Source organism: Geotrypetes seraphini, chromosome 6 (genome assembly GCF_902459505.1).
Source record: "Geotrypetes seraphini chromosome 6, aGeoSer1.1, whole genome shotgun sequence".
NCBI classification, from domain to species: Eukaryota; Metazoa; Chordata; class Amphibia; order Gymnophiona; family Dermophiidae; genus Geotrypetes; species Geotrypetes seraphini.
This window is the reverse complement of record NC_047089.1, coordinates 62,870,423-62,895,933: the sequence shown is the minus strand read 5'-3', so window position 1 is coordinate 62,895,933 and position 25,511 is coordinate 62,870,423. Positions and strand designations below refer to the sequence as shown.

General features: G+C 42.0%; 1 protein-coding gene across 2 annotated transcripts in view; it reads left to right on the top strand.

The window, feature by feature from the left end:
* The window catches only part of RB1 (RB transcriptional corepressor 1), a 382,409-nt gene that overhangs the window by 301,715 nt on the left and 55,183 nt on the right, over window positions 1-25,511 (top strand). For both annotated transcript variants that reach the window (XM_033948118.1, XM_033948117.1), the window contains one exon: window positions 23,884-24,002. In XM_033948118.1, coding sequence (XP_033804009.1) covers window positions 23,884-24,002 — 119 coding nt within the window. The remainder of the gene's footprint in view (window positions 1-23,883; window positions 24,003-25,511) is intronic.

Below are 25,511 nucleotides of genomic sequence, written 5' to 3'. Positions count from 1 at the left end.
AGTGAAAAGTGTGGAATTTTCAAGTGTGGAATTCTGAGCTGTTATGAATTTCCTATTCCTGCAGAAGAAAAACTCCAAAAGAAATTCCTGAATGTATGATGCAAACATTGAATGCCAAATTCCCATCATACTCTACAGTGAAGAAGTGGTGTACAAACCTTCAGCGTGGAGATTTTTAGACTGAAAATGCAGCAAGGTTTGGGAGGCCCCAAACGTGTCAGCTCCTGAAATTGTTGACCATGTCCATGACCTGATTTTGGCAGATCGACAAATATCAGCTAAAACATTTGCTGAGACACTACAGATTTCCAGGGAATGTGTTAGGTGTATAATCCACAAGCAGCTGGATATGCAGTAGTGCTGCCCGATTCAGGAAAAAAAATTTTCATTCGATTCGATTCAACCTATTGAATTGGTCTTTTGATTCGATTCGATTTTCATGCCCAATTGGGTGGTTTTTTTTTCAAACATCCTGGTGGGTTTATTTTATAGCCTCTTCACCCCCTTTGCCTTCTCCTAACCACACTGGCACTGTGGTGTAAACAAAATAAACAAACAAAAAAGACTTTTCCTCTCTCTGTTAAATCCTAGCTCATGTTTGCGGTCTAACACCAGCTCTGGCAGGATACACGTTTCAAATCTGCCATATTGTAATCACAAAATGGAAAATATAATTAGTTTTTCTACCTGTTGTCTGGTCATTATTCAAATCTTGTTGGTCCCAGGCTCTGGTTGTCTTCTGATAACTTGCTTGCCAGGGTCTCCTTCTTTCTTCTTTCTCCATGCTAACCATCCATCTGCCATCTCTGTCCTCCCCTTCCGTTTCCCTTCCCTCACCCGGAGGTCTGGCATCTTTCTTTTTTTTTCGTCTCCATCCACAGATCCATCTTTTCTTAACTACCCTTTCATCCAGCATCTCTCCCTCCTTCCCCACCACCCCAGGGTCCACCATCTCTCCCTTTCTTTTCCCAACTACCCTACTATCCAGTATCTCTATCCCCCCTCCACACCATCCCTTGTGTCCAACTTCTTTCCTTTCTGTTCCTTCCCTCCCTAAATCCCATTGTCCATCATCTCTCTCCCTCTCCTCTATTTTTAGACCCATTATTTCTTCCCCCCCCAAAATCCGGCATATGCACGTCTCTTTGAACCCCCCTTCCCTCCCTCCCTCCATGTACTTCTACACCAGGGCCCCCCCCCTAAGGTCTGCCCCCCCCTGAAGGCCTGTCCCCCCTTGAAGGCTTGTCCCCCCTTAAAGGCCTGTCCCACTTGAAGGCCTATGCCACCACCCCTGGCCTGTCCCCCCCTTGAAGGCTTGTCCCCCCTTAAAGTCCTGTTCCCCCCTCTTAAAGGCCTGTCCCCCACCTTGAAGGCCTGTTTCCCCCCTTGAAGGCCTGCACCCCCCCCAAGGCCTGTCCCACCCCCACTCCGAAGGACAGCGCAACCCCTCTCCACCACCCCCCCCCGGGAAGGCCTCCGTGTTTCCCCTGGCCTCCCTGCACTGTTTACCTTCTAGTTGCAGCCTGCACAGAAGATCGCGGTTATAGCATCTTTGCAAACTGCTTTGAGCTGTTTCCTCCGCCGCAATGCTGCCTCTAATGTCAGAGGAGGGGAAGGACCGCAGCAGAGGTAATGGCTCAAAGCAGTTTGCAAAGACGCTATAACTGCGATCTTCTGTGCAGGCTGCAACTAGAAGGTAAATGGTGCAGGGAGGCCAGGGGGGAAGCCGGACGCCGGGGGGGGGGGGGAACCCGGACAGCAGCACTTCCCAACTGACCCTCCCTCCTTGCTCTTTAAAGAAGGTGCGGCAGCGGCTGGCCAGCAAGAGCAGCACTGCCGCTCCTGCTTTAGGGGGCAAGGGGGGAGGGCCCGAATCGGGAAGCCAAATTTTTTTTTTTTTTTAATCGATTCACCCGAAGTGAATCGGTGAACCGATTCAAATCGTAAATCGGGCAGCACTAGTATGCAGAGGCTGTCAGCCAAGTGTGTGCCCAAATGTTTGAATGTTGACGCGAAATTACATCAAGTGGACACTTCCAAGTTGATTTTGCAGCATTTTCAGCAAGCTGGTGATTAACCTTTTGGAACGACTATTTACTATTGATGAAGCATGGTTACACTACTATGATCCTGAGACAAAACAACAGTCCATGCAATGGCAGCACTCAGGTTCTTCAAGGCCAATGAAATTCAAGACCCAAATGTTAGCAAGACAGTTCATGGCCACAGTGTTTTGGGATCAGGAATGTGTTGTAATGACTATTCTAAGGGGCCAAACAGTTAATGCAGAATACTTGCTACGCTGATTAAAAGAGGCATTGGAAGAACATGAAGAGGGAAGCTGCGGAAAGGAATTCTCTTTTTACAAGACAATGCACCTGCTCACAAGGCTGGCAAAACAATGGATGTTTTGATGCAGTTGGGGTTTCAGTGCATAGACCATCCACCTTACCAGATACCATACCATACATTTTTCTTCTGTACCACAAGGTTCAACTAGGATTCAATGCAGTTTACAGTAACATTCTAGATCAGAAGACATAGGCATTGAATGAAAGTTAGGTGGGTAGAGTGCTGAGTTTGTTATGAGTTCAAGGAGTAAAGATGAGTCTTTAACCTTTCCCGAAGTTATAATATGTGCATATTTATCGCAGGTGAAGAGGGAGGTCATTCCATATCTTGGGTCCCTGGTACACGAAAGTGGATTCATGCAGCTTCTTCCGAAGTATGCTTGAAGGGGGGTGGGGAAGCTAGTTTGAACCGTTGATGAGGTCTGGCTGTGAGAAAGGAAAGCATTTTTGCTTCCAAACATTAAAGAGAGTTTGAAAGGGTTGCAATTTTTGAGTGATTTGGAGGTAATTGCAGCAGAGCAGTATTTCAGTGACCAGACATTGGAGTATTTTTTTGAAGGGTTACAGAAACTTCAGACATAATTTGCCAAGTGTGTTGAAGTTAGGGGTGAGTATGTAAAATAACTTGTAAGTGTCATGGCTCCACGTTATTTCCTTCTTGGATGGGCTGAGAACTTTTCAGCACCCCCCTCACCTCATATATGTAGGGCCTGCAATACACTGCTTCACATTTAAATCTGAAAGGACAAGAATTGAATATCTATAGGATAACATTTTGAATCTACATGTACAGTATGTTAAGCAAGTTGGAAAATTTCATGACAGCATCTGCTAAAGACTGATAGGGTTTTTCCCATCTTACTGAATCTAATGAATGTGTGCAGTAAACAAGAAGGAAGTGTACTACAGATTCCAACATACCAGCTGATTCTATTTTCAAAAGTAGTTCCGAATAAGATAATGTATTTGTATTTGAAGGCAGGTCCAAAACAGAGAAAGTTTGTGAAAATATGATTGCAATTTTCCCCTCCCCCTCCCCCCCCCCCACGCATACCTTTCTGTGATGATCTTGAACAAAAATAGACTGAGAGGCAAACAATGGTGAAGTTATGATTCCTTTCCATCTTGCAGCCAAGTTTCTGTAAGACAGAAAAAGTCAAGCTGAAAGTCAGTAATAAGGTCCTGAATTAAAGACTATTTGGTGCACAGTGATTTGTGATTTAAAATAGCAAACATGAGAAGATGCAATGGATCTCTGTTGAAGAAACTCTCCTCTCTTGTTACTCAGGAACTCCACTCATTAGACAAGTCTCTCCTCTCTGTACCCTTCTCCTCTACCGCCAACTCCTGTCTTCGTCCCTTCTACCTTGCTGCATCGCATGCTTGGAATAACCTGCCTGGCTTGCTACGTCAGGCTTCGTCTCTGGCAGTATTCAAAGCCAGACTAAAAACCCACTTATTTGAAGCTGCATTTAAACACTAACACAACCAACATATCTTTCATTCCCTTAATAGTCCCCTACCACCTTTTGTGTGATTGTCATCATTGATTGTATGCTCTTCTGAGCAGGGACTGTCTCTTGTATGTACAGTGTACAGAACTAGTAGCGCTATAGAAATAATAAATTGTTGTTGTTGAAACTACATGAAGAATATTTCTTATCTGTTAAATAAGTGGAGTATGGGAGGGAAAACGGAGCCTATATCACCAATAAATCAAAATAGCATATTTGTCAGAAGAGTCCATTAATAGAACTTCACGAATTTGGATTTGGAGGATGAGATGTACAACATCAGCATCTATGAGACAAACATGTTTTTTTTTGTTACATAGAAGTTTATAGTTCGTTTATAGAAATTAGATACTGTAGTTCTAAAACTAATAGATGCTGGCACTGTCATCTAGACATAGGGACACTGGATCATCTGTTGTTCTATTGTCCTTTGATACTCAACTTATGGAAGTCAATATGGGGACAGATTAATACCATACTTGAGTCATCGATTCCATTGACATATGAAGTAGTCATATGTGGGATGATATTGCATCTTAAACCCTCACTGGATAGATATAAATGTCGACTTTTCCTGATTATGACTGGGATAGCCATATAAATGATTATTTGTAACTGGAAAAATTGGGATCGCCTTAGTTTTACTTTTTGGTGGGCGAATTTATGCTTAAGTTATAAGTATGAGAAAATGAATGCTGACATGCTAGGGCATACTAAGATATTCAAATTAGTTTGGGGTCCATTGACATCTTTTGTAGAGTTGTTATAGTTGTCCTTTATCTTTATTTCCCGTTGTTTTAGCACCCACACATCCAGGGGAGGGTGGGTGGACAGGTGGGTATATATTTTCTTTGGTATTATTCCCTGATGGAAAATGTTGGATGGGAGAGGGAGTTTTATTTTTGTATTGATACTGATTGATTATAAGTGCTTATTTGATTTATTGTTATTTGTATGTATATTGTATTACACTTTTTGCTGGCTTTGAAAACTAAATAAAGATTAAAAAAAAAAAAAACAACTTCAGAAACAACTGTCAGATGAAAAATCTCAAAGTTCAATTTAGGATAAAGAAACATTCAAGAATTCAAGAGGGCCTGGGATAGCCACGTGGGATCTCTCAGAGAGAGAAAGAGATAATGGTTACTGTGGATGGGCAGACTAGATGGGCCATCTAGATATTAAAAGGATAGAGTCGGTCCAGAGGAAGGCTACTAAATGGTGTGTGGTCTTCGTGATAAGGCATATGGGGACAGACATAAAGATCTCAATCTGTATACTTTGGAGGAAAGGCGGAAGAGGGTAGATATGATAGTCGTTTAAATACCTGCATAATATAAATGTGCATGAGTCGAGTCTCTTTCATTTGAAAGGAAACTCTGCAATGAGAGGTCATAGGATAAAGTTAAGAAGTGATAGGCTCTGGAGTAATCTGTGGAAATACTTTTTTACGGAAAGGGTGGTAGATGCGTGGAACAGTCTCCCGGAAGAGGTGGTGGAAGCAGAGACTGTGTCTGAATTCAAGAGGGCCTGGGATAGGCATGTGGGATTTCTCAGAGAGAGAAAGAGATAATGGTTACTGTAGATGGGCAGACTAGATGGGCCATTTGGCCTTTATCTGCCATCATGTTTCTATTAGCATTTTTACTAGCATCACCCCTGTAGTTGCCCCAAGAAGCATTCCCTGCTTCTTGGGCGTGCTCCTTCAGTGCATGCCACTGTGACATGGACACCACTAAGTGTGGGAGCTTTATGGTGCCAGAAGTTGACGTGAGAAGTGAGCAGTCACATGACCAGAAATTCAGAGCAGTGATGTAATTGCAAACATTGCAGAAGATTTCATTTACCACACCAGTAACTCACACAAAACAACAATCTTTCAGCACAATCTAAGTTAGCAGCAATATGAGCTACAGTTTGAGTTATAACATATAAACAGTTGGAAACCCACACAATTTCGTAGCCCTGTTTGTGCAGAGTTAGGTAAAATAAAGTAGAAGTACACTTGGGAGCGTGAGTCAGGAGACCGAGACAGAGTTTCACTACCTTTCCATATCCTGGTATCTGGCCACTTCTCTTGTCTTCCCAACACCTTGCTTCAGTTCCTCTGGACCACCCTGACCACCTTTGGCCTTACCCCTTGTGTTTAGCTCTAGAAAATACATTTTTAGAAATCTTTATGAACTTGAGCTTAACGTTAACCAGATGAAGTGTAGTTTGAGAAGTGAAAGTATTGAATCATTGTGAATGATCTTTGTTTCCTTTTTTCTCATAGACCAGTAAACCAGAAAAAAAAAAACACTTGACAACCTCTTATTCTCACATATTGCTCACTTCTTTCTTAGCACATTTTATTGAGGGAGAGTGCTTATGTTTTGCTTTGACACTGATGTTAAGGAACAGAAGCAGGCAAGTGGACAAAAAGAAAACGTTCTGCTGTAGGAACTGGCGATGTCTGGAATTATAAGGCTGGTGGGGTTCCGGTGTCCGGACAACTTTTCAAAACCCAGCACACTGTCTGGGTTTTGAAAAGCCCCCTCTCAATTGCTTTGGACAGGAGGCAATCTGCGCACACGCGGGTGTCACGCGATAAAGTTACACGCATGCGCAACACCCACGCATACAGGGATTGCCTCCTGCCTGACCAAAGCAGGCTGCAGGCGGCGGAGCTAGGGCGGGACTGGGGCAGAGATGGGCGGGATTGGGGGCGGGTCTAGGGTATCTGGATTTTACAATCTGGCAACCCTACCCAGATTCATGAAATAACATAAAATCAACTTATAGACCGCTTAACCATGAGGATCTATTTGGTTTACAAAAGATTAACCTAAGTCACAATAAAACTCTGAAGAAATTAATTACCCAGAAATCTAGAGAACAAATAAAGTTCTCTAAAATCCAAGTATGACATGGATAGGAAGAATAGTTGCTTAAAATCTTTGTCCCAGAGGATGGCCTGATAAGAAAGTGTACGTTCGTGATATCTTTTAAACTTATATCCCTTCACTGAAGGGTAAACGAAAAGAGCACGAACTTTGCAGGAGTTTTTTTTGGATTGAAGACTGAATACATCTAACAGGTATGAGAGTGCCTGGCCAGTTTATAATTCTATAATAAATGCAACCAAATTTGAAAATGAAGAAGAGCTGCTGCTGTCAATATCTGCCCTACAAACACACAGCATCTAGTTCCCTCATCCCATTCTGTCACAAGCTTTATATATATATATATATATATATATATATGTATGTACCTGTGTGCCTACACATACTGTATCCTTCCTTTACCCATTCCACCTTCCCCCTCTTTTTGTCTCCCTCCCTGGAGCACCTACAACACATGCAATGCTTGCCAATGGTCATAGCTATAAAGTGCAGGGAGATGCGTTTTATGAGTCCCACTTTAAAGTTCATGATCATATTGGTTATACCCTGAGGCAGCAGAATTGTGAAACGTTGGCCATTGTTGAGATAAGTCCAAAAGTTTATTTCAGTTTGACTACACTGAATTTTTACTGCACCACATAGAGCTTTCTATTTTCCCAGGGGAGGTATTTTATGCCTATGAGGGGTTTACCTGAACACCTTAAGCCACTTCTGTGGAAGTGGGAGGGTCAGTTTCTGAGGCTTTTTCCTCCCTTTTGGGTTTATTTTTAGCTTGTGCTGTAGCCTTTCTCCTTTATAGTGCACTGTCCATGTGAAAGTGTTATCTATGTTGATATTGGATTTTCACTTTATCTGTGTTGTTTATACATATCGTAGCTATAAAGTTGCCATACAATTCTAGATTTTTTTCTTTCTCTTTCATTTTTACTGAAATAAAACATAAGAATGAAAGAGAAGACAGGAGATAAAAGTATGGTAGGTGAAAGCCTGACTCTTCAACTTTGCTCCAGTGTTGTGCTGTACCTTAATGGAAACTAGAGCCTCGGCTTCAGATCTTGTGGGGCCTTACTGCTATAAAGTACAAACATTTAAGTTTTGCAGAAGGCTCCTTGCCAGCTCTCAAACAAGAAGGTTGAGTTTACCCAGTAGGTCTCTAGAGTACATTAAAGGATAAAAAAGAGGGGGGGGGAGGAGGAATTAAAACAAATATATTTCAGGGTTCAGAAAAAAATGATTGGCTTGCGTACCTAATACTGAAAGAGCCATGGTGAATATTAATACTGTAACTCCTTTCCATTGAATTCCGGAGTAAATGCTAGAAAGCAGTAAGTGACTTGGTGATTCCGTGTAGAGAATGACAGGGGGAAAAAAATCTGTCCCCATCACCAGACCACTGTCCCCTTCATCGCCCCGTCCCTGCAGCATCCACCCTTCCCTCTCGCCACATCACTGCCTTTCAGCGGCCCGAGAATCTCCCTCCCCCTTACCTTCGTGGCACGTTAGTAAAGAATTGAAACTTAAGGGAGGGAAGGCGCACGTTCACCGATCACGCGTGACCCCCTCTCTAACTACGGCTAAATCTATCTCCCTCCCTCCCCCTTACCTTCACGGTGCTTTCGTAAAAAACTTACTGAAGCTGGCAAAGCCTGCCTGCCTGTAGTCACGTGTTTGTGGGCGGAAGCTTCTCCTCTGATGCAACCAGAAGTTGCACGCGCCTTCCCTCCCTTAACTGCGGGGACAAGGCCATTCACCGCTCCACGGGGCGGTGGATGGCCTTCTCCCCGTGTCCGCAGAGAGCACTTTTTCCCTCCCACCGTTTCGGCGGGTTACCCGTGGCTAGCCGTGGATAACTGCCACCATGTCATTCTCTAATTCCGTGTTTGAGGTACTTGAATATATATCTTTTGACCTGATTTTTCTTCTGAATTTCATAATAGGTATGTTCAAATATCAAACCTAGCTTAGAGTCCCAGAGATTGTACAATAGTGACACCAGATGGTCAAATGTCTATCAGGTTCCAGTGCAAGCAGTGGCCTGTGGCCTTAAGATAAAAGATTAACTATAATGACCAGGTTATAGAGGAAAGAACAGAATTAAAAATAAAGGGGAGAAAAAAGGAATGTAAGGTCTCGTAGTTGCACTAATGTTAATGTCCTTAATAAAAGGAAAGAGTTGATGTGGGGGGCATTTTCAATATGATCTCTACTTCTACTATTAATTATTTCTATAGCGCTACCAGACGTACACAGCACTGTACAGAGTCACAAAGAAGAAGAAAACACTCCCTGCTCGAAAGAGCTTATCATCTAAACAGACAAGACAGACAAACAAATTGTACTAACAACACATGAAAATAATAGACCAACATAACACATAAAAATTAAGGTTCGGGGGCAGAAATACAAAAAATTATAGCATCCTAAACTCCAGTACAGAAAATGACCATTTTCTTTTTTTTTAACTTTATCTTTATTGAAGTTTTAACAATTTACAACGAATGCATACAGCCAATGTCCATTTTGCAACAGAACAGTATGAACAACACTGCAGTGTCATAAACTTATTAGCACAAAAAAAAAAAGAAAATGACAATTTTCAAACCAGAAAAAAGGTCTAACTTTTTGTTTTGAAAATGACCATTTGCTAGGTGTTTTCGAGCTTAGTGCATCTATCTTATAGGACCTTTAAAAAATATAAAAGTCCAAAAGAAAAGCACACACAAACAAGCCATTGGGCTGTTGAGGGGTCAGCATTTTTAGTAGAATGGCCACACAGACATCCCAGCAGAGCAATGTGGCACCCTGCAGTGAATATAATATATAGAACCACCAAAATAAACCAAAATGACACGAGATAATTTCTTTTCTCTTTTTTTCTCTATTTATAGATGAGAGCAAGCCTCAGAATATTGAGTATTAAATTTTCACCCATTCAGAGTTCTTTCAAAGAGAAAGACATGATCGAAACATTCAAGATAATGAAGGGAATAAACTTAGTAGATAAAGACAGGTTGTTCACCCTCTCAAGGTAGAGAGAATGAGAGGGCACTCTCTAAAGTTAAAAGGGGATAGATTCCGTACAAACGTAAGGAAGTTCTTCTTCACCCAGTGAGTGGTAGAAAACTGGAACGCTCTTCCAGAGGCTGTTATAGGTGAAAACACCCTCCAGGGATTCAAGACAAGGTTGGACAAGTTCCTGCTGAACCGAACGAACGCAGGTAGGGCTGGTCTCAGTTAGGGCATAGGTCTATGACCTGGGGGCCGCTGTGAGAGTAGACTGCTGGGCACGATGGACCACTGGTCTGACCCAGCAGTGGCAATTCTTATGTTCACTGAGGGAGTAAGCAGGAGTCATCTAGTCAGTTTGGGCACCTTTTGGGCACTTAATACAGAAACAGTTCTAGCCTAAAACATATAAATATTAAAGTGCAAAAAATTCCACTTTTAAGGCTGAAAGTCACCTCTAATGGAAGAAAAAGCCTCAGGTATTTTTGGTAGAGCCCAATGCTCAAACCACCTCCGCCCACATCATTGGCCAAAAAACTTCCGTTTAGAGTGACTAAATGCCACTAGTTATTCTTTAAGGGACTGAGATTCTATACAACATTGTTAATAACTGTATATAAAGTTCAGAGGAGTCCTGTGTGTAGCCAACGTTTCACGGAACTAAGCCATTTCTTCAGGGCTCTCGGACTTCCAATATCTGCACAGTTTGGGCTGTTGCTTTCACGATCTGTCCAGCGTATACAGTAGAATCTCCTTTGAAATCTCTTCTGTTCTCTGGTATATGATTAATTTTTAAAATCACAATTAATAATGAATACATTACTTACAGAGTTAACTACAATTAACTTGCAGCCCTTTAAAACTGTTGATTATACGCCGAGGATCGTGTCGCTGCCCCACCAGCCCTCTGCAGCAGCGGCGTTTTGAATTTGTTCGGATAGGCAACCTAGTAGACGGACCCCTGACGTCACCGGGTCCATCTTCTGTGCCTTTGCTCTTTCTATAAATCAATGTCTGCTGCCGCGGAGAGACTGGGAGCTGTTATTGCCTGTTTCTGAGGACGCCGAGGATCGTGTCGCTGCCCCACCAGCCCTCTGCAGCAGCGGCATTTTGAATTTGTTCGGACAGGCAACCTAGTAGACGGACCCCTGATGTCACCGGGTCCGTCTTCTGTGCCTCTGCTCTTTCTATAAATCACTGTCTGCTGCCGCGGAGAGACCGGGAGTTGTTATTGCCTTTTTCTGAGGACACCGAGGATCGTGTTGCTGCCCCACCAGCCCTCTGCAGCAGCGGTGTTTTGAATTTGTTCGGACAGGCAACCGAGTAGACGGACCCCTGATGTTACCGGGTCCGTCTTCTTTGCCTCTGCTCTTTCTATAAATCACTGTCTGCTGCCGCAGAGAGACCGGGAGCTGTTATTGCCTGTTTCTGAGGACGCCAAGGATCATGTCGCTGCCCCACCCGCCCTCTGCAGCAGCGGCGTTTTGAATTTGTTCGGACAGGCAACCTAGTAGACGGACCCCTGACGTCACCGGGTCCATCTTCTGTGCCTCTGCTCTTTCTATAAATCATTGTCTGCTGCCGCGGAGGCGGCCGCAGGGCGTGGCCAAAGGGACGTGCCCTAAGGGGCAGGTCACGCCCCTTGGGAGCCCCTTGGAGCACCGGGGAGCATCGTGGAGCTGTGCAGCAGGATACCAGGTCGTATAAGTTAATTGATTATGGGGAAAAGGAAAGTCAAATCTAAAAGTTCGACACCTGTTGTTTTAATTCCTATGGCTAGACACTTGACTTTTTCCCTAGACTCTCCAGCACAAAATGTATCTGATTTGAACTCTCCCATATCTGGAGCATCAATGAGTCCTCTACAAAGGACACTCCCCCTTCATCCAATATCCGGTGTGAGTGGGAATATAACTCCCACTACTTCCACAGGTCCTGTGGTATCATCCACTTCAACAAGTAAATTGATCTTTACTGATATACCTAAACCACTAGAGTTTACTACTGTAGTGGATGAACAACCACTAGCTGTAGAAAAACAGGATATCACTTTAAAGGACTTATGGTTAGGTATTTCTAGAGTTGAGTGGTTTCTCAGAGAATCAATGAAACAAACATCTGATTACTCACAGTCTGTGGTTCAAAAGTTTGAGAATGTGGATGCTAATTTAAATTGTCTGGAAACTAGATTAGGCGAGATTGAAACTCAGAGTAACACATTGCAAGCTGTTTCCCTATCTGCTGTAAAAGATTCTACGTCATTGCATTTAAAAATGGAAATGTTAGAAAATATGCATCGGGGAAAGAATCTCTGCTTGGTTAATTTCCCAGTGACCCATTTGTTACTACCAGAAATATTATTAAGAAAATATTTTAAGGAAATACTGGGATTACCCAATGCGGATAGTTTTCCAATAAATAATTGCTATCATATTCCCCAGAAGAAGAAGGAAACTGTACAGGATGTGGACCATCTGGTAACAGATGATGTTAATTTGACAGAGTTTTTAGAAGATTCTCAAGATGTTATTCAGGCTCGGTCCACAATGATTTTTAACATGTATGAGTGAGACAGATAAAATGTTGTTAATGAAACTTTACTTTAAAAATAGACTGACCAAGTTCTGTGGGGATTTGGTTAGTATGTTTCCTGATGTCTCAAGAGCTACCCAGTTTAGAAGAAAAGAATTTCTGAAATTGAGAACTAGAGTACTGGCACTTGAGGCATCATATTATTTGAAGTTTCCTTTTAAATGTTTGGTTAAGATACAAGATACTGAATTTGTCTTTTGGGACCCCATTCAATTGCAACAATTTTTGGTAGCTCGTGAACAGAAGTAAGATTTCTTTTCTTTCTCTTTTTTCATTTATTGATGAGGAATTAGGGTAGGAATGTCTAAATGTCCTAATTTAGTTGGGAATGATTTGGGTTCACTGGAACTCAACCCATTTCCTTGCTTTATCTTAAAACTTAGTTGATATAAGCAATAAGTTTCCCCTTTTAGTGGGCTTGTAAAGGATTGTTTTTTGTATTATTTGTTGTATTGAAAATTTGTATGAAAACCTTTTTTTTTCTTGATATCTTTATGATATTGTAAATGCATTATATTTAATAAAAAAAATATAAAAAAACAACAACTGTTGATTATATATAACTGAAGAAGGAATAATCCAAACTTTTTAGTGGAATATTTAGGGCTCCTTTTACTAAGCTGCGTTAGCATTTTTAGCGCGTGCTAAACCCGTGCTACATGGCTAGAACTAACGCCAGCTCAATGCTGAGGATAGCGTCTAGCGTGCATGGCAATTTAGCGCGTTAATGCCCTAACGCGGCTTAGTTAAAGGAGCCCTTAGTGTTTGAAAAACACTGAGACAGAATCTTGAGCCCCAGCCTGGGTCCTAGGGAAAGGAAGCAGAGATTTTGGCCTTTGTTAGGATCCCAGGAAGAACTGGAGTCTTCAGCTGCTAGGGATTTTAGAAATATAGAGAGGGCTGCAGTAAGGCACAGGAGGGGAGAAAGGCCTTCCCCTGGGTGAGACAGGGAATGGAGAGAAAGGACTGCATGGTGGAGAGGTTCACAGAGACATTTACTAGAGATGAAATGCATTTGCCATGTACTCTGCCACCCACCTCATTTTAAAATAAATTATTGGGGGATGGGTGGGGCAGTGGTAGGAGTACATAGAGCATTTCAACCCAGTTCCTTTCAGTGCCCTGGAAGAGAATTTCAAGCTCAAGTTCAAGTTTATTAATTTTAATATACCGACCATCGACGGACACCTGGCCGGTTTACAATGTTAAAAATGAAAGGTTAAAATTAAATTATTATGAGGGGAGGGGAAGTATGAACATTAAATAAACAAATTACAAGTACGAACGTGAGCTTGAGGGTAAAGGGGGAAGGGAAAGTTTAATAATTACATCATTAAAAACCAAATTAAAAGGAGAGGAAGAGAGGGGGGAGGATATAACATCAGGAAAGGGAATCGCTTCTTAAAAGTGGTTTGTGTTTAGTTTGCTAGCTGTTGGAGAAGAAATATTTAAATGCTATGGTATGCATCTTTGAATAAAAATGTTTTTAGTTTAATCCTGAATTTGTTGAGTGAATTTTCAAGGCGGAGTTGAAGTGGCATGGCGTTCCATAAAGTAGGGGCTACAATGGAGAAATTAGTTTTCTTAGTGTAATAGAATTCTTTGATGGAAGGTATGGTAAGTAGATTCTGATCAGCCGATCTAAGAGTCTGGGAAGGGCAAGAAGGAATGATGAGTTTATCGAGAAAAGATGGGAGACATGAAAGCAGTGGCGTACCTAGCATATGTGACACCCAGTGCCCATCATTTTTTGACCCCCCCCCATCTGTATGAAAAACATGATTTTTAGTAACAATCCACATGTCACACATGAATATCTAGGAAAAGGCAGCATCTTACATACTGCAGTGAGCAGTACATCAATAAACCCATTGTAAAACTAAACAAGCCAGACTAGTACAGATCAATCCTACACAGTCAATCCTAACAGAAAACCATGTCTTTTCAAACACACAGAACACAGAAAACACCTTCGCCTAGTATGTAATCACAAACTAACTCCTCCCCCTTTTACAAAACTGTAGTGTGGTTTTTAGCTATGGTGCTAACAGCTCAGATGCCAACGCTAAAAAACGCTCTACAGTTTTGTAAATGGGAAGATAGAATAAAAATACGTAGGCAAAGGTTAGACTGAAGCACCAAGAAGCTGGACTCTGCATACAATGCAACATCATAGAAACAGCGATCTCACCTAAAGCAAAAAATAAATAAATAAATATAATTTTTTTTCTACCTTTTCTTCTCTGGTTTCTGCTTTCCTCATCTTTTTGTCACTCTCTTCCTTTCCTCCACTGTCTACCCTCTCTCTGCCCCTTCTATATGGCATCTTCTCTCTTTCTGTTCCCGTTCTAGAAACTTTATGCATCTCCCTTCCATTTCTCACTTCACCCTCATTAGTCTGGCATCCATTTTCCTCCCTTCCCTCCTCCAATGGTCTGGCATCTCTCCTCTCCTCTTCTTCCCTTCCCTCTCCCACACCCACATTGTCTGGCATTTCACTCTCTCCTCTCCCTTCCCCCCACTTCCATCAGCATCTGCCCCCTTTCTCTCCCTCCAACCCAATTCCATGCAGTATCCTTCCCCCTTATGTCTCTTTCCTTGCAATTCCATCAGCATCTGACCCTTTCTCTCCCTCCACCACACTTCCATACCACCCTGACCCCCGTTCTCACCCTTCACCATGATTCCATACCACCCTGACCCCCCTTTGTCACCCTCCACACCCTTCCATACCACCCTGACCCCCTTTGTCACCCTTCACTATGTTTCCATACCACCCTGACCCCCCTTGTCACCCTCCACACCCATACCACCCTGACCCCCATTGTCACCCTTCACCATGATTCCATACCACCCTGATCCCCCTTTGTCACCCTCCACACCCATACCACCCTGACCCCCTTTGTAACCCTTCACCATGATTCCATACCACCCTGACCCCCCTTTGTCACCCTTCACCATGATTCCATACCACCCTGACCCCCCTTTGTCACCCTCCACACCCTTCCATACCACCCTGACCCCCTTTGTAACCCTTCACCATGATTCTATACCACCCTGACCCCCCTTTGTCACCCTCCACAGCCTTCCATACCACCCTGACCCCCTTTGTCACCCTTCACCATGATTCCATACCACTCTGACCCCCCTTTGTCACCATTCAGCATGATTCCATACCACCCTGACTCCCTTTCTCACACTCCACACCCTTCCATGCCACCCTGACCTCCTTTCACCACCCTACTATGCTCCTTTCTTTCTCCATCCCAAAGGTCCCGCGATGACTGTTTCTGCTCCGGATGGAAGAGGTAAGTGACATTGGAGGGGGCGGGGCTGGGCTGGCAGACGCAGTTAGTTGCGGCAAAATCCCGTGATGACTGCAGCTGCTGGTCCACCCCCCTCCCCCCGACGTCACTTACCTCTTCTGGAACAGAGGCGGTAGACGGCGCAGTCATCGCGGGACATTCGTTCACTTCAGCACGGCTGCCGACTCTGCTCTAAGTATGGCAGCCGCGCTGAGGTGCCGTTTGCTGCAACGCAGGAGGTTCCAGATCGGCCGGCTGTGCACCCCCTTGGAGCATGCATCCGGGGTGGACCGCCCACCCCCCCCCCTTGGTACGCCACTGCGCGAAAGTTTGATTTTGTAGACCAGCATTAAAGTTTTATAGGTGATACGGCTCTGTATAGCAAGAATAAGTCAAACATAAGCACTAAACGACACTCGCTAGTAGGACAAATGGTTTTATAAATATCATAAATTCTTAGCAAACTTTTTTTTTTCCATATCTTATTTGTTAGTAGTTGGTAAAATCCTCAGTGTTTTAGTCTTTCATGCCATCCTTTCCACACAGAAAAAATCATAAATGCTTTATATCATTACTGTGTGGTGTACCACGATTGCTTTGTATACAGTTTAAATGGTAGGATTTTCCCATTGGCATGAGTCATGCGTGCACACACCCAAGAGTCTTGCTAAATTAAAGTTTGTTTATTTTTGTGCAGTGACAAAGGAAATACTAGGAAATATAATTATTTCATGAAACAAAGTGCCAGTATGGAATGCCGAACCACAACAGTGAAGAAACATAAAGTAGATTTTTAGTAAGAAATTAGAAAAGATTTGGTTTTTCTTTTGTTTTTTTAAACCAAAGAAGGCCTCTCTTGCATGATGTGATCTGCTAATTAGTAAAGACAATAAGCAAGAGTAGTAGAAAAAAGTAGCTGTATATTCCATAGCTTTTAAACCGGCACATTTTTTTTCTCTTTATTTTCCTTAATGTTTTCAGTTTGCTGGTGTTTTCTTTTTATGATTAGTTTATAGTGTGTTCACTTGATCTGACAACAGTCTACTTCCTTTCTGCCCCACCTGACTTTGAATAGATATTTGTTGAAACTTTGATCATGAGGAGGCAGACCAGAAATGAGGGGAGGGGAGCTGCCTGATTATGAATTTATAAAAAAGAAAGCTAGGATTACAAGCTTTTGCATTCCATGGATCAAAACCAGAACTGGATCAGCCTGGAGGAATTGACCTAGGTGAGGTGGCAACTGGATGTAAAAGACAAAACCTTAGCAACTGTAATGGAGAATATTTATTTAGTAGGATTTATTTACTGTCTTTCTTAAAGAATTTCACCCTTGGAAGAGTACAAGAATAAGCCAGACATAGACAATTACAGCAGTAAAAATAATCAAATAAGAGTAAATATGGCACAGTATGCTACTTACAATGTCAACAAAATACACATCAAAATATCTTAATAACGTGGAGGACAATAATAAAAAAAAAAGTCTAAGTCCCTTTTTGGCCTAAAGACCTAAACGTTGAAAGTAAAAGCAGGGAACATTATCAAAAAACGTCCAAAAGGAGGTTTTTTTTTTATAATGGCCTGCCTCTACGTTCAACTGTTTAAACGCCCAGACCACCACTACGTCTACACTTACCACATTTAATGAACGCAAAAAAAGCCTAAGTCCCAAATGCCCAAAGCCAGGCCTTTTAGGCGAAGGAGGAGCCAGTCCTTCGCCTAAACGCTGGATTCTGTAACCGATGTCTGTCAAAAACAACAGCCCCCCAGCAACTATCATGGCAGGAGAGATGCCTCATCTCCCCTACCGCAATAGCGATACCACCAAGTGCCGCCAAATGCAGCACTTGGGATCGTTAAAGCGGCAGGAGAGATGAGCCATCTCTCCTGCAGCGATCCACCGCTCCCCCCGCCTGACAACAATCCGGGCAGGAGGGAGCCCAAGTCCTCTTTCCCCCGGCGACCACCCCACCCCACCGATCCGATCGACCCAGGAGGGAGCCCAAGCCCTCCTGGCCCAGCGACTCCCCTGAAAGTAAGTTGGCCGAATGGATGAGTCACAAGCCCGTCCAGCAGGCCCGCCATCCATCGAATGGTGGACCTTAGGGGCTGATTGGCCCAGGCACCTCAAACCCCGCCCACAGGTGGGGCTTGAGGCGCCTGGGCCAACTGGAATTGGCCCAGTAGCCTTAGGCCCCTCCTGTGGGCGGGGCCTTAGGCACATGGGCCCAAACCAGCCTTTCTCACATTTCTTGCAGGCTTTGAGTATCATCATGCTGGAATACATCTTTTAGTCTCTTTATCTTTTCTCATGACTCAAGCCCCAACCATTTTATCATTAGGTTCATCTCTTGCCTTAGTATAGGCTTCATGACTGCTATGGCATCTTTAAAGTTGGCTTTCCACCCTCAGTATCTCTCTGGTTGGCCATACAGCAAAAGAAAATGCACGACGGGCAACTCGCCACGTAAGCAGCGAAACTAGACAACCACTTCACCAATTTGCTGACCTCAGCACCAAACTACAAAACCTTCAGAAGAGAAATCAAAACCATGTTATTTAAGGAATTTATCAAGACAAGCTCATGATATAACCGGTTACTTCAATCTATCTCCAGAGCCCAATCGTTCCAACCAAATATCTATCTTGTAATTTTCTGGATATGACCAGAATCTCCTCTTATTGTAATCTACCTAGAACTGCAAGGTATTGGCAGAATAAAAGACACCAATGTAATGTAATGTAACTGGGTGAGTCCCATATTTACTCTCTGTTTGCATTCCATGTATGTTGCTAAAATACTAAGGGCAGAAGCAGGAGCAAATCGATATCATAGACAGTTTTTATTAAAGGAACATTTTAATTTATAAGTTATCATATATTCCAAAATAAAAATGAAATAGTTTTTTATTTTAATTCTTTATTTATATTTCAATCATATTCACAAGATAATACTTCTTGTTACAGAAACACGGTAAGAATAGTGTTACCTCACATTACTTCAACAAAACCAAAAAATCTTTTTATACCTTAATTAGACCACAATAAGTAGGGGGAGATAAGGTAGGTATAATATGAGAAGATGAACAATGAGGAAAATAAAGTATTACAAAACAGACTTAACACATTTCTCTGCCATTTCCTTCAAATCCCTCAATTTGGAGCAATCCTTTTCAGCTCAAGAAAAGCTTTCAAATGTTCGGGGAGAAAAAATATATATTTTAGTTGCATATATTTTACAACACACTTGCAGGGGTAAGCAAGCAAAAAAGATGCTCCCAAAGATCTAGGGCTCCTTTTACAAAGCCGCGCTAAGGCCTTAATGTACGGTAGATTTCCAGCTACCGCGCACTAATCCAGTGCATGCGTTAAAACCGTTAGTCTCTTGTCTTAATTCCAGGAATTGCTTTCTGCGTTCTTGAGTATTCTTTGTGACATCCTGGTAGACCCATATCCTTTTGCCATAAAAAAAATTTTTTAAACTCTAAAATACTGTTTCATAAATGCATCTATATCTTGCTGGAAGACAAAAGATACTAATAGAGTTGTTCTAAGTGTTTTCTCTGCTATGGGTTCTTTCAGGAAATCAGATAAGTTTTGCAAATCAAGTTGAGTAGTTTGCTATTCCTCTCTTTCCAAGTCCCCTCGAGGTTGTTTAACATTTGAAGGAAGTTAGTAAATTTTGTTTAATGGTGGAATACTTTCAGAGGTATATTTTAATATTTCCAAAAGATATTTTTTTAAACATGTCATAAGGAGGTATCCCTGTGGTCTTGGGAAAGTTTAGAATTCTCACATTCATCCTTCTGTTAAAATTTTCAATATTTTCAATTTTTCTGTGTATTATCAGACTGTCCTTAATCACTCTATTCTTAAATTCTTGTAGAGACTTTATTTCAGAATCCATTTTTATCAAAGCATTTTTTGTTTCAAGATTAGTTTGTTCCAAGTTTTAGTAATGTCATCAAGTCCCCCCCCCCAAACCTGTACCTCTTTAGATGTTTTCTGGGTAACTGTATCCAGCCTCTTGAACATTCCCCAAATTGCTTCCAAAGTCACCTGTCTGATGGGGGCCAATTCCCCAAAGATATTCTCCTTTGGTAGAAGCTCATCTACCGTTTCCACCTCCTCGGCAGGTACACACGCTGCACCTTCGCCAGTTTTGCTTCCCACTTCAGCCGGACAGAGAGGCGCAAATGGGAAAGAGATCTCGTGCCCTTGCGTAATTGGACCTTCTCCGCCCTCTCATGCCACTGGGCTTCCATCACCCATTAGTGAGCAGATCACAGGCAGGAATTGCTCAATTTGGAGCTGTCAAAATGGCGGCAAAGGCGTCAAGGAGGCTGGCAGTTTTACTATAGCCTTCCATTTGTGTGCCATAATGGAAAAAAAAAAAGTATGCCGACAGCTCACGGAGCTCGATCTCGGAGCTGCCTGTTAAGTGCCGCCATCTTGGCCACTCCCCTATAAATGAAATTTGTTGTCCATGACCCATTTTTCCCTAATTGTATTATTCTGTCTCTCTTCTGCTTTCATATTTTATGTCCACTCCCAACTCTCTTTTGTCTTCATCCTCTCCATATGTCTGATTTGTAGCTTTTCATGGGCTTTCAATTTCAGTTGCTATAGTTGTTCCCTATATCTACCACTTCTTCGCATTGCTCTCTTATCCATTTCTTGCTTCACTTCTGTTTTCCATTTCCCTCTCCTTCCTAATGGTCTTCTACAACCACTACTACTACTTATCATTTCTATAGCGCTGCTAGATGTACACAGTACTGTGATTAAAACATTCATGAGAAAATCCCTGCTCAGTAAAGCTTACAATCTAACCAGACAAACAAGATAAGTACACATGGATGTGTTGCGTTATCAATACAGTACGAAAGGAAGAATCTTCCTCAAAATAGGGCTATATACAGAAAACACCCATAACATTAGCAATAGTCCTGTACTGGCCATCCCTACCCCCCCCCCCCCACCACCTTTCTTCTTCACCACCTGAAGGCAGCAGCTCGGAGACTGACCAAACAGCTGTCTTATTAGTTGAGCAGTATGTAACATGAACAGTTGCTTTTTGCTTACTACATGAGAATAAATGCAAAACAAGAGAATCAGAGAAGTAGAACAGAAGATCAAATTGCAAGAGCTAAGAAGGACTGAACAACCAGCAAAGTGGCATACAAGAACTGGTACATTATCTGCTGCTACCAGAGACAAACAGTGAAGAAAAGTAGCCTACATGCAGAATTGAGATATGGAAGGAATAGGTGGCATTTAGCAATAAATATGTCCTGCTACAAGTAGGGCAAATAGACAAGTAGGGAACATTTTCTTTAAAGAGTTCATAATACATTTCAGTGTTTCTACTACCAAGATACTGTACATTAATGAATGCCATTTAATTCTAGGGACATCTGCAATTGACAAAATGTTAGAATAAAATGATTTTGTCTAAAGTATTTAAAAAGAATATAAATCAGTAATATTCTATTTAATTTATTATCTTGTCATTTTAAAACGTTTTTGAAAATGTTTGTTCCTGACTAGAGAATGACATGGGGACAAATTTGTCCCTGTCTCTGTCCAATTCCTGAAAGCTCTACTTAACCGCACAAACCTCGAACACTTATGATTTTAAAGTGTTTGAGGCTTGTGAAGATGAGAATGGAATTTGCAGGAATGGGGACAGGCCAGGAAAATAACTCGTTGGGACAGGATGGGAAAATGAGTTCCTGTAGGGACGGGGAAAATTGTCTTCATGTCATTCTCTATTTCTAACTTTTTCTCCAAAATCTTGAGGTTTTGTGTTACCAAAAACATCTCAGATTGCCTTATTGTTATTGGATCTGAATGGTCCAATTAACTTTGATGTCTATATTAATGTTTCTCTACCTCTCCAAGTGGCACACCTGGCCATTAGGATTTTCAGGATTACCACAATGAATAAGAATGAAAGAGACTTGTATTCAAAGGATCTCCAATATATTGTAATGAAGATGGTAGCCCCATGGGAAGATAGTAACATAGTAGATGACGGCAGATAAAGACCCGAATGGTCCATCCAGTCTGCCCAACCTGATTCAATTTAAAATTTTTTTTTTTTTTTTTTTCTTCTTAGCTATTTCTGGGCGAGAATCCAAAGCTTTACCCGGTACTGTGCTTGGGTTCCAACTGTCGAAATCTCTGTTAAGACTTACTCCAGCCCATCTACACCCTCCCAGCCATTGAAGCCCTCCCCTGCCCATCCTCCACCAAACGGCCATACACAGACACAGACCGTACAAGTCTGCCCAGTAACTGGCCTAGTTCAATCTTTAATATTATTTTCTGATTCTAAATCTTCTGTGTTCATCCCACGCTTCTTTGAACTCAGTCACAGTTTTACTCTCCACCACCTCTCTCGGGAGCGCATTCCAGGCATCCACCACCCTCTCCGTAAAGTAGAATTTCCTAACATTGCCCCTGAATCTACCACCCCTCAACCTCAAATTATGTCCTCTGGTTTTACCATTTTCCTTTCTCCATGGGAAGATGATGATGGGAGTCCCAGTCTTAACTGGAGGATAACCTGCAGAACCCTTTCAGCTCGCAATATATCACCCTAGACTCCAAAGATGAAACAAAACCCCCTTTTTAGATTCCTTACTCTGGAGAAGAGACCACTTAGACCTCAGCTCAAGAAACATGATGTATTGGGAAAGAGGGAAGATAGGGATCATTGGCCTCAGGTCTACCTAAAGAGGATTACCTAAACAGGAAAAGGAGATAATTTGGGAAGCACAAGGGCATGGGTGGGAACAAATCCTTGCCCTATGACTATTGAGACGGAAAGATCCAAAGAAGGATCTAGGAAGACTGGAGTGATGGAGTTCTATTCTTCTGTGTGAAAAGCATTGCTTTACATGACCCCTGGATAACTCGGGGCAAAACCAGAAGGACATTTGCATGTGGACTAATTTGCATAAGTGTTTTTTGCAAAGTTGAAAAAGGACTAAAACCAAGGACTATTGACTTGAGAACAAAATTATGGGGACATGGACTCATGAGAGATGACAATTTAGGATTTGAATATAAGACTTCAATTCATTTTTACTTCACCCAAACCCTTGTAGTACTGATTAGAAGTGACCCTGGAGCTTTGGACAGGCTAAGAGAGAGGCAGCTCTCAGGGGGAGGAATGCTGGCTTTAGACCAACCCACGCTAAGCACAACTAGAGGAGCATGACAATATGCACATTTATCTCATGCATATTTATTGTGGTAACCCTGGAAACTGACTAGCTGGGTACTGTGTATCCTGAACTATAAATCAATCCCATGCATAGTTTGAGGGCAGTTTTAAATCTAAAAATGGGCTAAAATCTCTTGACCCATGCATTGATCAATCCTGACCTAGGCCAGCACCTCTCTCCCTCCCACGGAAAGCTGTTCCCCTGTGTTCCTGACCCCACCTACCATCCTGGGAATCCCTACCACCGGTACCTGCAAAAAGTCATTTGAGCCATGCAGCAGCAATCTTCAGAGGCTGCTTGTGGCCTGCTCTGGAGCATACTCTATGATTTCTGTCATCAAACAGGAGGTTGACTCACTTTCTGTTTGATGGGGGAAATCATTGAAAGTGCTCCGGGACAGGCCACAAGCACCTTCTGAGGATTGCTGCTGTGGCTCAAGCTACTTTTTTGCAGGTACTAGCCATAGGAATTCCCAGGCTGGCAGGGGGCAAGAAGAGAGGGAACAGCTTTCCACTGGAGGTGAGTTTTTTCCCCCCTAAATGTCTTAACTTATAGTCAAGTATATATGGTATGTCTCCAGGAGAGAGTTGCGAAGTACTGCAATAATTGAATGAACCAGAGATAAGAACATAAGAATTAGCCTTACTGGGTCAGACCAATGGTCCATCAAGCCCAGTAGCCCGTTCTCACGGTGGTCAATCCAGGTCATTAGTACCAGGCCAAAACCCAAGGAGTAGCAACATTCCATGCTACCGATACAGGGCAAGCAGTGGCTTCCCCCATGTCTTTCTCAATAACAGACTATGGACTTTTCCTCCAGGAATTTGTCCAAACCTTTCTTAAAACCAGCTATGCTATCCGCTCTTACCATAGTGGAAGAAGCTCTTTTTTTTTCTGGAAAAGAAAGTTGTAGCCTGGGATTGGTGCTTTATTTTTCCATATCCAGAAGTATGTAATCAGCTTATGGAAATCTGTGTTTTTCTCTGAATTAGGATTCACCATTCTTTGATCTCCTGAAACAATCAAAGGATCGTGAGGGACAGATTGAACAGCCTGAGCCAACCAGCACGCTTTACTTGCCTCTTCAGCACAACCATACTGCAGCAGATCTGTAAGTGTCTTATCTGTCATATTTTCTTTGCTTGTATTGGATCCACACAACCATCTATTAATCATTTTGAGACAATTATTCAATAGAAGAGCTAGAATCAGTAGCTATAGTAAAGCAAGGCAATAGTTGTTAATTCCAGTTTAAAATCTCTTCCTCCCATGAGAAATTAATAATAGCTTCCCATTTATAAGAATGTTTGCTCTTTCTTATTCATGTGCCTTTCTGGGAGGGGGAGAAGGAGGGGGGCTGGAGTAAAATAGTTCATTCAATCCCATTTTGTTTTGGTCAGCAGTGTTTTTGCATACTTTTTGGATTCTATGGTATGCAATGCTCCCTCTAAGGATTGTCTGGGTACATGCAAATTTTTTTCTCATGTGAGCAACAAGTTCTAAAAATCAACAATTTTCCAGATATGCAAGTATTTTTGTGAGCGACCATGTAAAATCTGGAGCAATACTCCTAGAATATATGAGCAATTGCTCACTTGCTCCACTTAGAGCAGGGGTGTCAAAGTCCCTCCTCGAGGGCCACAATCCAGTCGGGTTTTCAGGATTTCCCCAATGAATATGCATGAGATCTATTTGCATGCACTGCTTTCATTGTATTCTAATAGATCTCATGCATATTCATTGGGGAAATCCTGAAACCCCGACTGGATTGGACTTTGACCCCCTGACTTAGAAGGAACATAGGTGCTATGGGGCTCATTTTCAAAACAGATAGACATTTAAATTTAAAAGATATAATAAACTGGTACTTGGACATCTTACTAGTTAAAATGTCCAAGTGGTCATTTTTGAAACTGACTTTCTAGACGTCTTTCTGGTTTTGTCTCCAGTGCATCTAAATCTTAAGGGTGCATGTTAGAGGGGTGTTTTAAGTGGTCTTAGGGCGGGTTTAGGACCTGGACATTCTGCAGGGATAATCAAACTTTTAACAAAATGTCCAGGGCACCATTTAGACCTTTCGAGCTAAACCTGTTTTAAAAACAAGGATCAGAAAGGTGCCCAAACTGGAAGGATTAAGGCAGGACCTCCCTTAAGTAAAAGGAGCCCTTAATTAATTCAGTTGTTTAGACAAATGCATTTGTGGCTCTTCGATCTGATTTCCTATCCTTTGAGGATTTTAAACAATCAAAAATGTAAATAGTTAATTAAAAATAATGAGAAGCCTATAAATATGGTAGAAATATCTATAAAAATACAAGAAAATAAAAAAACAACATTGAAAGAGCCTTTTTTGACTCAACTGGATCTGGAAGCATATCCACTTTTTTATATAGCCAATTCTAGAGTAATTTTATAAAGGAGTACCTAGGCAGTCATGCACACAGGTACATATGTTTGTTTATTTTATTAGGATTTATTTACTGCTGTTTTGAAGATATTAACCCAAGATATTGTACTGCAAGAATAATCCAAACATAGGCAATAGATATTCAAATAACGATACACTTTATGGCATAGTATGCTACTTACAATATCAACATAATGCACATTTTGTACATCT